The sequence below is a fragment of the Prunus mume genome, linkage group LG4 (assembly GCF_029339155.1).
Source record: "Prunus mume cultivar Tortuosa linkage group LG4, ASM2933915v1, whole genome shotgun sequence".
Taxonomy (NCBI): Eukaryota; Viridiplantae; Streptophyta; class Magnoliopsida; order Rosales; family Rosaceae; genus Prunus; species Prunus mume.
In genome coordinates, this window is record NC_142701.1 from 9499201 (window position 1) to 9512532 (window position 13332).

General features: G+C 37.0%; 2 protein-coding genes across 8 annotated transcripts; both read left to right on the forward strand.

The window, feature by feature from the left end:
* On the forward strand, positions 1–9212 carry LOC103328102 (Phox (PX) domain-containing protein). Of its 7 annotated transcripts, none has more exons than XM_016794011.2 (10): positions 1–433; positions 2104–2214; positions 2638–2736; positions 3746–3832; positions 4341–4467; positions 4560–5338; positions 6277–6441; positions 6524–6766; positions 7167–7385; positions 8630–9212. In XM_016794011.2, exons 1-10 carry the CDS (start codon positions 161–163, stop codon positions 8894–8896), a joined length of 2370 nt encoding a protein of 789 aa, XP_016649497.2. In that variant the 5' UTR covers positions 1–160; the 3' UTR covers positions 8897–9212. The 7 variants fall into 7 exon arrangements, with proteins under 7 accessions (XP_016649497.2, XP_016649498.2, XP_008228714.2 ...); XM_016794012.2 differs by having other exon boundaries at positions 4341–4458; XM_008230492.2 differs by having other exon boundaries at positions 2–433; positions 4355–4463.
* Positions 9213–11447: 2235 nt separating this feature from the next.
* Positions 11448–13239, forward strand: LOC103328101 (LEAF RUST 10 DISEASE-RESISTANCE LOCUS RECEPTOR-LIKE PROTEIN KINASE-like 2.2). The gene is made up of 2 exons (XM_008230491.3): positions 11448–11652; positions 11822–13239. Exons 1-2 carry the CDS (start codon positions 11580–11582, stop codon positions 13075–13077), a joined length of 1329 nt encoding a protein of 442 aa, XP_008228713.2. The 5' UTR covers positions 11448–11579; the 3' UTR covers positions 13078–13239.
* Positions 13240–13332: the final 93 nt, after the last annotated feature.

Sequence of the window (13332 nt, forward strand, 5' to 3'; positions counted from 1 at the left end):
GTTCTTTTGTTATGTCATATTGTTTGATTGAAGGCCCAAAATTATTTGTTGAGAGACACTTGGAGATCAAATCAAGTTCTTGTTGCAAATCACAATCTACAAACTAACCATCTACCTTCAGAGTAAACATACAAGCACAAACACAATCACCGAATCGAAAATGAATCTGTACGCGCACGACCTCTCTCTCATGGACTTCAACGACTTCAGCTTCTCCGACACCTTTTCCGATTCCTTCTCCCGTCGCCGTACTCCTTTATATTCTGAGCCCGAAACTGCCCCTCATCATAACGATGACGATGCTACTGATGCCAGGGGCAATAATGACAATAAAAGCAGCATCCGGCGCAGTCGTAGCCCTCCCAAGTACCGCCATGACGGCACTTCACCTCTCCCTCTGGGCATGGACTGGAGCCCTCCTCCTCGCAAATGGGTACTCTATCTTTTCGGTATTTGATTTTTATGTATTTTTTTTGGTTTTGTTTATGCTTCTGTGGAAACCCAGTTATGCAGTTTTAATTTTAAATTTTTTTTTTGAGGGAATTATTGGGTTTGGGTTGGAATTTGGTTAGTGGGTTTTGTGAATGTGTTGTTGGAGTTTTTGGTTCAATCTGTTGAATGTTTCAAATTTGATTAATTTCAAGCACTTGATTATGAAGTTGGGGTGGCTGAAGCGGTGGTGATAAGCTATAGTCTATGTTGTAAGATATTACCGATCAAGTTAGTTATTTTGTTTCAGCTTTGAAGCTATAAAGAGGACATATGTCAGTTAGTAGTCTAAGCATCATGAAATTTGTTTATCGAAATATGACAGTATGGACAGGAGGGGAGGGAAGAAAATTTTGATCCATGCTAGTGATGGAGTGGAAAAGGTACTTTTGGACTTCTGAAAGCCCCAGAAGCATTAACTAGGAAAGACTGCACACAATGAATGAGTATTTTGTCAATAGCTTTATAATGAGTGTAAATTATATGATATGGTTGGTTGGTCTGGGATGGAAGCTTGGGAGAAGTTTTTGGGGTAGAGCAAATTGTTGGTGGAAAATTGAAAGACTGTTTTTGGACGGGGTAAACAGGAAAGGGTAAGTGTAGGATATAGTGGAGGAATTTAGAAGTCCATGCATCAATTATGAAAAGTATATACTATGCAATGAGAGTGAAAGAATTAGGAATCGATAAATTTTCTGCATAATCTCCAGAGGTAGGAGGAGGGGGAGAATCCAGTGAAGTACCTGGGGAGTGAATCTAGAACCTAAATAGTTACTGGGATTTGATTGGAAGGACATTTCTTGGAATCTAAACAGTTGCAGATGTTTGTAAATGTGTGCATGAGAGAAGGAAGGGGCAGAGGATCAGCAAAATCATTGATGGGGGTGAGGGCAGGGAGTAGGGATAGAAATCCCCAGGAGAATAGAAAGATTGTTTTGACTGGGAAGGAGAATAGAAGATTGTATTGAAGGAAGTAATATGGTGGGATGTTGCATCATCTATGCACATTTGCACACTGGGAAAAAGAGGGTTATGGAACAGAAAATATTGCAGGAATCCTATAAAGTTGATTGTAGGCTGCATGCATCTGAAATTTAAGATTGCAGAGATACTAGATATGATGTTGAGCTGTTATGTAGGATTTTGGTGGTTCACCAACAGAGAGATGAAAACAAGTATAATAAATGGTATTTAATTTTAGATATATATATATATATATTTTTTTTTCATTCTCACCAAGAAAAAACATGTTCTAGTATAAGTTTTGCTGCAGTTATATGCTTCTAAGCTTAAGGTCCAAGTTTAAACATTATGGATTTCTTGAGTATAATAGTACCCAACATGACTAGAAATGATGGTGAATACTTGTGCATGGTAATTGCAAAAGTTTAGGGGTTAGCCCTCCCCCGTCTTTATTTTTTTGGGGGTCAGTTGAAATCAGTGCTTCAACTATGTAGTGTCTCTGACATGACCAAGTATGCTGTAAGTTAATCAGTTTTGTCAGTATTTGACAGATTTGGCTTTGCAGGCACACAATGGTGCATTATTTAGGTTTAAATTATTATGTTTCTTTGTCATTTTCCTTATAATAATCTATTTTGGTTTTAAATGAAGGATGGGCGCGACTCTGTTTGGCCGCATAACCCGCCTACAGGATGGAGTTATTGTGTCACTATTCCTTCTTGGATTTTCCTGCCCAAATCAAGAGGTTCAGATCCTGTGGTGGTATACTTTATGTGTATTTTTATTTTAATTAAATTTAGTCTTTACATATATAATTGTTTTCTGTTCTCATTTGCAACAACATTATTTAGAACATAAAACTATTCAGCCTCATTGTTGAGTACCTAAGTAATGGATTTTTTGAAATTTTCTTGTGGGCTTACATTTTGTAATTCCCATTGTATTGTGTTTGACATATGAAAAACACGTGATGGGGTATCACTTTCATTTTAGTAATTATAATCCATTTCACGGCTATTATTATCTAATTTTTCGAAGTTTCGTAACAAAGAATTGCTGGAGATGTTAATGGAATGTTGGTTAGTTTTTTCAATTAGTTCTCCTGTAAAGTTGGATGTGCATTATTTTCTGGTAATTTTGTACCTTTTTTTAGTTAACTTCCATTTTAACATTCATAGAGAACAGTTTTATAGGGTTCAAGTTGGTGTACAATCACGGGAAGGAATCACCACTACTCGCGGGATATTACGAAGATTTAGCGACTTTTTGAAACTATTTTCTGAAGTAAGTGACATTTCTGTTCATTTATGTAAGTCAGAACTCAGCAGTAAGTAAACAATGTCTGTGTCAACCTCAAATATATGAAGTGCACATTAAAAGGAAGTACAAATGTTTTATGATATTTAGGATTGGTAAGGCAAAATGGTGGGGAAATAGATGATTATGTAATATCCATTACTGAAACAAGCTGGATACAATGGAGACAAGCTTGTGATTTCTTATGTCATAAAAGAGTACTAAATAGTAAATATATAAAAGTGTAGTTCTATTGAATTGCTCCACTTGTTGTTCTTTACGGTTTCTTTTTAATAATATTATCGTTCGTGTTAAAAAGAAGTTCTATTGAATTATCACATGGCTAGTTATTTTCCACGGGACAAAATTTTGGGTATTAAAGGAAAACAAGAGGAAGAGCAAGACATCTATGTAGTGGAAGTGAAAATTTCAATGTTTGATTTAAGAAGGACAACTAAAAATCAACGTATTGGAGAAAGATTCTGAGTGGCACCTTTTAGTAATAAGGTAAGTGACCAAAAGAGCGACGAAGACCAAGACTAAGATTGAAACAAAATTAAATTATCTTAAATTTTTTGGGAGATATATGCATCCCATATGATTGGGACAAGGGTAAGGATGATGACCTTCAAATGTGCCAATTTCTTATCTCTAATTGATATTTCACTTTCATCTTCAAAATATCTAGGTTTGACTTTCATTATTGCATACTTTATCAAAAATTATATGTTCAGTTCCAATACAACAAGTAGTTAACTTGAATAATAAACATTTAACCCCTTTCATTAGGTATAGACTGATCAACACTATGTCGAAGACGCATTAGCGATCTATTTTTAACCTAAGGGTTGAGATGCTATTACTGAACTTAGCTACTTTCTAATCGGAACACACAAGTTTATGCATATGCCTTTTGTGTTTTTGTTTATTGTAGATCTTAGCAATTTCATATTTTGTTGGACTGTTGAGCAATCTCATTGACTATTGTCTTCTGTAGCTTAAAAAGGCGTTCCCTACGAAAGATCTGCCTCCAGCTCCTCCAAAGGGGTTCCTGAGAATGAAAAGTCAGGCACAATTGGAAGAGGTGGGCTCTCTCTCTCTCTCTCTCTAAAGTAATGGTGCACCTCTTAGCTTTTTTATTTTCTTTGTAATTAGAAGCAAATTTAATATAAGCCCAACTTGTTGAGAATGGTGTGATACATTTTGATAAAAATCCTCATGGGGAACACCTTTTTAAGCTACATAAATCCTCATGTCAAAGTTGAGAATCTTGATATACATTTTGATAAAAGTACTTGTTGATTGGATCATTGATTTTTGTTGTCTGTTTGTAGTTAATTGCAGAGGTTACTTGTTAAAATAGCCTAATGTCAGTTTGATTGTCGAAAAAGGATAGAGTTTAGGGTTACTCAACACATTCATCAATCGTTATCGTCCCTCTTGCAATTTTTTTTGGGCATGGTGAGGGATTTTTTGTTTTGTTTTTGGTTTTAAAAAAGGAATTGCAGCACGGATGATCATGATTATTGAACATGGTTTTTTCATGTCTGCTTGATTTTTCTGAAGTGTTTATCCTCTCATTCTCAAATTAGTTTGTTTCTTGCAGCGAAGATGTTCTTTGGAGGATTGGATGGAAAAGCTATTATCAGACATTGATTTATCAAGAAATGTATTGGTTGCAACCTTTCTTGAGCTTGAAGCTGCTGCCAGGTCTTGTAGGTGTATCCTTGATGCATCTTAGAGATTAAATTCTATCATGTATTGAATACGTCCATCTGCTTATATTAGTTTTTGGTTGTCATGCTCTTCAGCATTCCAAGAAGCGAATCAGCAAATTTCAGATGTAAACTCTTCGACTAGTGGCGCAGCTCCATCATTCCTGTTGCAAGCTCATTCAGATCTTTCTGTGGTTGCTGCTAGTTCATCTATTACATCAGATCATGGTAATGATACTCCATACGATGAATCTGAGATTGGAACACCAAGGCATGGAGATGATAACCGTGCTAATCCTGGCATGGAGCATTCGACATCTGAACAGGACTTAATTGATTCAATGGCAATGTCCGTCAAGTTTGGCATGTTTAACCGGAACTTTGTTCAGGCAGGCCTAGAAAGGCTCTCCAGGCGTCAATTTCCTGGCAGAAGTTATGCCAGCAGTACTGACAGGGACCGAGTAAGTGAGAACAACTCTGATGCCAGACCTCTTCGCATGGATGGAACAGAGTTCTTTTCGGAAATAGAGGATTGCAAGCGGGATGGCCATGCTCGAAGGCTGTCAACGGAGAGTTTTGGAAGTGACTTGAGTTCTGTGAGAGTTAGTGAAACATCTAACTTGGGAGTGGCCAATTTATTTGGTGATAGCTGCCTTGATCTTGCAGAAAGTTCTGAAGCTCCTAATACTTTTGTGAACTCAGATTTAAGGTTTTCAAGGGACTCACTCGTTGCTCTTCCATCCGATGAGCGACATAAATTAAACAGGGTTCTTACTACAATGCAGCAGAGACTAGCCACAGCAAAAACTGACATTGAGGATCTTATTGCTAGATTGAATCAAGAAGGTGCTGTGAGACAATTCCTCACGACAAAGGTATAATTTTTTATATTTTATTCTGAAACAAGAAGATGAAATTTTATTTTATAATAGAAACTGCACAGAAACATGACAGTTAATACGTGCTTGTTGCTACTGTGGTACTAATTGACAATTAACCTTTAACAGTCAATAAGTTCTTGTTGCTAATATGATATTGATTGACTTCATTTGGGATTGTAGTCTGCTTCTATTCCCAATTTCCCAGCCATTGGGTCCTCTATATTTAGATTGCTGGGGTTGGGGGTTATCCATTAGTTTCAGTTTTTCCTTTGTTTTTTTTAAGGACTTTTATAAGTTTTTGTCTTTTTTTGTTTTTGGTTTTTTGGGTTGTAATTATTGTTTTTCCATTTGGCAAGTACGCAATATTATTATTCTAGAGGATGTCATGTCTCAGCCATGCATGGAAGTAAGGAATAAAGTGCTGTAAATAAGTGAGTCTGTAACAGCAAAGCCAAACCTAAGTCAGATGCAAAGTCAAAGAATGCGTTAGCAGTTGTTAGAAGTCACAGAACTGGCGGGGGAGAATGATTGATTCTTTATATAAATGATAGTTACTGTGTAATGGTTACAGATTGGTGATTTGTATTCATAGTTGGGTAACTGCTTAAGATTTACCTTAAATACTGGTAATGTTTAGTTGGAGTAGAAATGTTTTTCCCCTCGTGATGTCTGAAAAGGGTGCACCAGATACCCAAGTGAATATGCGAGGACTTAGTAGTGTATTTTCATCTTTGCAACTAAGAATTGACTTATCTTGGTGAAATCTTGGAATTGTTTACTGGTTGCATTATAACTATGCTGATGGATTTGTGAAAGAGAAAAAGGAGGTTGACATTAATTTCGAAGTCTTAGTTCAACTTCAATCCCCATAACTACTGGCTGTAATCTATTTCCCTAAAACATTATTGTCTTACCAGAATTTTCTCTTGCAGGTCAAAGATCTGGAAGTGGAACTTGAAACTACCAGAGAGAATTGTAAAGAAAACATGCAGCAGACGGTGTTAACTGAAAAAGAAAGGTTTACCCAAATGCAGTGGGATATGGAGGAACTCCGAAGGAAGTGCTTGGACTTGGAATTACAATTAAAATCTGAGCAGGTTTGTTCCTTTTACTACAATTTTTTTTTCTTAGATTTCTCTGTCATTGACCTTCTGTGGATGACGTGCAAGAATATTCCAGGATGCAAAGGTGCATTCAGAGTCAACAAAAATATCTATCATTCAGGAGAATGATATGTTGCTACAGGAGTTGGATGCCTCTAGGCTGCAACTTGAGAACTTGCAGAAATATCATGAAGAGTTTGAGGCAAAATCAAAGACAGATGTAAAGCTACTTGTTAAAGAGGTCAAATTTCTTCGGAATTCACAATCAGAATTGAAGCAGGAACTCAGTCGATTACTGAAAGAAAAGTTAGAAGTAGAGGTAATGTTGTTTCTGCTTCATTTGATTTTTGTTGAGTCCCAAACTTGGAAATTTGAATAATATGTTTTGGTAAACCGCCGTTGTTCTTCCTCATATGTGTGAAATTTCTTATGAACGGTAGTTTTCTTGGACTAGGAGACATCCAACTGAATGGGATTCACAAAAGAACAAGATTGCACTTCTAAAAAAATGGAAAATTAACAAGGACGACACTTAGAGCACATGAATACATTAGCCAACGCTTTTGGGCATTTGATGATAGGAGATAAGGGTGCTAAGCAGAATTTAGTGTTTCTCTATTCTTCTGGATTTTAGCAGTTTTGGTCGTATTATGCATTTTCTTTAAGGAAAAATACGATTTAAAACCCTCTAAATATGTTGTTTCGTGTTTATCTTTCAGAGGATTCTTCAAAAGGAAAGGCGAAGAATAGAGGGCGCAAATACTGCTAATGCAAAGTTGTTGCATGAATGTGAAATTCTTCTCAATCGGCTTCAAGAGTGTAGTGTTAATTTCCTTGTTGAAGAGGAAGATAAACTCATTTTGGATACCTCATCCCCATCTGATGCTATAGATTTACTGACAACCTCTGACAATAGAATAGGTCTACTTCTTGCAGAGGTATGTTTGGCACCTTTAGTTCTTTTTGGGGTAATTACATATTTGGTCACTGGGGTTAGGGTCGAATTTAATTTTAGTCACCGAAATTTCATTTTTCCAATTTTGGTCACCGCAAATGTTTCAATTCCGTCAGTTTCATTAATTAAAAATATTTTTTAATATTAAATTATAAATAAATTAAATTAAATTATTAATTTTTTTTAAATAATTGTTTAATCCTCCTCTTTCTCTCTCTTTACCCAACCCCTGGCAGCCATAACCACCCCACCTCAATCTTTTTACCCAACCTCTCAAATTCAAACCGCCATTGGAGCTTCATGATAATTCCCATAAGCCACATCCCCTTCTCTCTCCTCTATCTCTTCCCCCTCAACAGCCACCCACACCACCTCCCCCACCACCTCACAGCCATCACTGCCCACCCCATCACCTCCCCTTCCCCACCTCCTCACGAAGGAGTATCGTCCCTAATCAAAACCATGATAGATAATTGCAGAAGTATTAGGGTGTGCCATAGCAGATGCAGAAGAGCAAAATGCAGAAAAACTAGTTGAAGATAGAGAGGGGGGTGGGTTCTGGGTTGCATTGGAGTGGGAAGGGGGGAGGGTAGGTGGGTGTGGGTTTTGGGTTTGAACAAACCCAGTCGAAGAAAGAGAGGGGGAAGAGACAGAAAGGGAAGAGAGAGAGAGGAGGGGATGGGCACGTGGGTTTTTAAAATTTTAAATTAATGAAACTCACAGAAGTGAAACATTTGACATAATTTGCTAACCGCTGCAAATACCGTGATCAAAATTGAAAAATTGAAATTTCGGTGACCATAATTAAATTCGACCCTAACCACAGTGACAAAAAATGTAATTACCCCTAGTTCTTGTTCTTGTCTTTTAACTCATTGAGTGACGTATATTAGTAATCTGTATTTATTAGACTGCAAGCCGGCTCATGAAAGTATACTTCTAAAAGTTGAAGGTGCTAACTAGCTTTATTGGTCTCCTTATACAAGTGATCCAAGTATTATAAAATATGATGCTAGAAATGTTGATGAAATATGAGAAGCACCGTGTTGTCCAACATGTGTGACTTTTACTGCTATATACCCATAGCAGTCAAATACACATCTGGTCTTTTAGTCAGTACTTATCTAGAATATATGTTTCCAAGAATGATGTATTCTCTTTCCAATTGTTAGGGTTTTATTTGCTTATAATTTTGGTGTGACCAAATGCTTCACAAAATTGCAACAGGCACAGCTCCTGGCTCAGGACGTCGAAAATGCAGTTATGGCAGTAGACGAAGCTCACAACATCGCTGGCAGTGATAGGACGGCTGATGATGAGTTGAGGAAGATGCTTACAGATCAGTTTGTTGATAGCGCCAGATTGAGGATGCAGGTCAACTCAGTAATCCGTTGTGCTTTGAACGCCAATATAAAAGCTGAAGAAGAAGATGATGAGGATGGAGGAGATGCATACTTAAGAAAAACTGTTCTAAGCAAATTCTTGGAAAAATGACATGTGAGTAATATTATTGTAGATCAATATACGAAATGCATACCCAAGTTTTCTAAATCCTTGTATATACAGGTAGAAGTTACCAACACACATGTTCTTTCTAGATTCTAACATATTATCATTCCTCAAGTCAAGCCTATCTCCGATTTCATTGTACAACAGGACACGTTCCCTACTCGTGGTTTACTTTCCATAATCCAATTCTTGCCATTTATTGGATAGTTATGAATAAACAATTTGTAAGTATGCATTAGAAAAGGGTGGATGAAAATGTGTGCCACCCTCTTGTTTTTTATAATAGGGTTATTCGCAGCAATGGTCCCTTAACTATACCCGTAGTTACATTTGGGTCACTGAACTCAATTATTAGTTGCAGAGGTCACTCAAATATGTATTTTGTTGCACCAGTAGTCCTTCCGTCAAGTTCTATTAAATTTTCTGTCAAAAGTGAGGGTAAATTCGGAAATTCATTCACAACCTAAATTTGTAAATGCGGAAATTCAAATTGAATATCAAATAATAAAAATTCCCACAGATCTGCTACACAAAACTTCAAAACCCTAACCCACCAACCCCTCTTCCCTCTCAACCTCTTGATGGTTTGCAAACTGACGGCGAACCGAGTTTAAGAAAGATTCCTCTTGTGCTGAACCTATGGTTCAACCTTCCATTCTTGTTTGCTCCCTCGGGGAGGTCCAAAGATTCATCATTTCATCACTTACCCTTTTTCACTTTTGTTTCAAAAGTCTACAAATTTTAGCACCCATGAGTCAGATTTAGTGGCTCTTGCAAAAGGATTGGGTTTTAATTGGTGTATTTGAATTGGGTTCGAAGATTATGGAAGACCGATGTGATTTAGGAGAAGGGTTGGTCTCGATACCCAGATCGGATTCAAAGGTTGGTTCTTCTTCCTTTGCTTATTTTTTGGGTTGTTTTAGATTGATGGGGAGAAGCGGGTGAGTACTGAAATGGGACAAGAACTTGACTTGGGTTCTCGTAAGCGGCTTAAAATGCGAGATTTTGAATCTGTTTGTTGGTATGAAGGTATTTATTATGAATATTTGTAAATATTCCTGTTGCTGTGCGGCATTTTTTAATTGAATTTTTTGGTGTCGGCAAGGATTGGGTTGCGGTAATGGAGGGTTGTGAAGGAAGGGGATGGTTGTGGATGAATTTCCGAATTTATCCTTACTTTTGACAGAAAATTTAACAGAATTTGATGAAATGACTAATGGTGCAACACAACACCTAATTGAGTGACGTCTGCAACTAATAATTGAATTCAGTGACCCAAAATAACTACGGGTATAGTTGAGGGACCATTGCTGCGAATAACCCTTTATAATAAAAATAGAGTCTCCTTGAACAAAGTCATAATATTGTAATATTACGAAAGATCGGGATCCTCTTTTTCTCTGTTCGGATTTGCTTGGCTCTCACTCCAAGCAGGCCATGTCATTTAAAACTCATCCAAAAGCTAAAAGCGTGACACTGCATTCTTCTTCTCCTCTTACAAATGTATCAAACTTGCCACTCCATCAGTGTGAGACTTGTTTCCAATAAAGTAGAAAGAAATAGGGCTACTTATCGTCCAAGAAGTCATTAGGTTATTGGCTAAATGAATGTATTAGTATTATTATATGAAGTCAAGTCAATGAAATTGAAAGAAAATAATGAATAAGTTCATCCGAATGGGAAAGGGGAAACAACAGTTGACTTCGGCAGTATAATGGAAATTGCCAATCCACTCGTCCTTCAGCACAGAATCGGATGAGGGTTTATATGAACGTACGATCCCATATTTAATTTAGGGAGTTGATTTTTCTACTCTTATTTTCTTCACTTACACTCCCTTTTGCTTTTTAATACTTTTTAATTAATTTTGTTATTTATCTTTCCTATTCTATCCTTACCCTACATTAATTTCTTTTTTACTTCACTTAAATATTATTTCTTTTTCTTTATACTTAATTTTCCAACTTGCACTGCATTTTCAGTATTAAAGGGGGGGAAAAAACTTAATTTTTTACTCGATTAAAGGAAAAAAAAAGATATTGAAAATGGAGTGCAAGTTGGAAAATTAAGTATAAAGAAAAAGAACTAATATAAAAGTGAGTAAAAGGAAATTAATGTAGGGTAAGGGTAGAATAGGAAGAAAAAAGAACAAAATAAATTAAAAAGTACTAAAAAACAAAAGGGAGTGCAAGTGGAGAAAGAGGGAGTGAGAATCATATCCTTTAATTTAAAGCGGTGCTATTTCCTCCACTTGTATACCTATTTCCCTAATCACCTTATTTTCTCCCCGACTGCGACAGCCTCATATGCTATTGCCATTTGCAACGCATTTTCCTAAGAAAATAATTGTAGACCAGTTCATGGTCTAAAAATTCTCTTTTTCATATCAGGCGTGTTCAATTCATCCACTTAGAGCACCGTCCAAATGAGTTTTGAATAGAAATTGGAAACTTCCCTGTAATTTCCTCGCAAGTTATCATGAAAACCTGCTGGTTCAAACAAAATTTTGCAAACTGCAGAAGAAAGAAAATATATATAAATCTGTTTGAAAAAGGAACAAACAAATAAGCAAAGGTCTCACTTATATCTTAGCTTTCTTTCTGTGTTCACTTCTATCAGCTTCATTTTCTGACATTTCATTCTACGCACTAGAGTTTAGCAGAAAAAAATGAACGACTTCTCAACGCCACCAGAGGAAACCTTCAATTCCTCCGTGAACAAGATGGTGACTGCTTCTGTTGGTAATAAAGCTTCAATCCAGAGCAATACAACACATAATTGTTGCCTATGCAGCTAGCTAGCTATTCTTTTCATTTTTACAGTTTCTATTTTCAGAAAACTTGCAAGTGATTTTCTACTTTATATTTATGCTACAACAATCATGTTCTCAATTTTGTTTTTCCTTTTCAGTTTCTGGCGTGGTGTTTATCGTTGCTGTTGCAGCCATTATATACGCCATTATTAACTGCGCCAAGAAGGCAGGAAGTATTCCAATCTCTGCTCGGATAGTCGGTAGCGTTGACAGCACCAGCAAGGACTCCAACCAAGTAGCAATAGACGTAAGAGCTGATCAGTTTCCGGTAAAAGTTGATTTTCCAACAACAATCAAAGGGTTTCTTAGCAACATGGCAAGAGAGAAGCCTATAGCTTTCTCACCTAAGCAAATTGCAGAGTTCACAAATAATTATAACCCCGCCAACTTGTTGGGTTCAGGTGCTTTCGGAGTAGTATATAAAGGGCTTCTTGTTGACGGAGTGGAAGTGGCTGTCAAGGTCCTTACCAACAATAATAGTGCTAAGATAGTTGAAGAGCAGTTCATGGCAGAAGTTGGCACTTTGGGAAGAATTTGTCACATGAATTTGGTTAGACTTTATGGCTTCTGCTTCGACCCTGAATTGAAAGCACTTGTCTATGAGTACATGGAGAATGGATCGCTTGACAAGTTATTGTTCGACGAGAACAAACAAGTAGATTTGGAGAAGCTTCATGATATTGCAGTACAAATAGCACAAGGATTAGCTTATTTGCATGAGGGGTGTGGAAAAAGAATCATTCATTACGATATTAAGCCCGAAAATGTACTTCTTGATGAAAATTTGAATCCAAAGGTTGCAGATTTTGGCCTTGCAAAGCTTTGCAACAGGGGAAGTAGTCACATGGTGTTAACCAACGTTAGAGGGACAGCAGGATATGCAGCTCCAGATGTATGGAAGCCTTATCCTGTGACTCACAAATGTGATGTGTACAGTTTTGGTATTGTTCTCTTTGAGATTGTTGGAAGGAGAAGGCATCTTGATGTTAATGCAAACGAGTCAAGTGAATGGCTTCCAAAGTGGACATGGAACATGTATAACAAAAATGAATTGGCGGTGTTGGTGTCTCGTTGCGGGATTGAAGAGAAAGACAGGGAAAAAGCAGAGAGGATGTTTTTGGTAGCTCTGTTGTGCATTCAGAACTCACCAGAAGAAAGGCCTCTCATGAGCAATGTGGTGATGATGCTGGAGGGACATATGATGATTCCTCCACCACCTTTTCCATTTGAACATGGACAATCTCCTCCACGAAATTTATCCCAACGTAGTGGAATAGATGAAGACTCGAATACTTCTGCATCAAGCACAAAGACTTCTAAAATAAATGAGATTGAGCTAGCTGCAGTTGAATAGGTAAAGAGATGGCTGTGTATCTATCAGTCAAACTCAAAATTTCATATATTCATGTTGGTTTTTCGTACTTTGATGAAATGGCTTCATTTAGAAGTGTTGCATGTAGACTAATGTATTTTAAATGAAAAATATACATGCTCTTTGTTCTTTATTGTACAAGAAGATTCACCACAGAAACTACAGAATTCATGGCTGTTGTATCCTCAATTTGCTGTTGTACAAGAAAAGGTTGCCATAGAAGTTAAATAGCTTTGA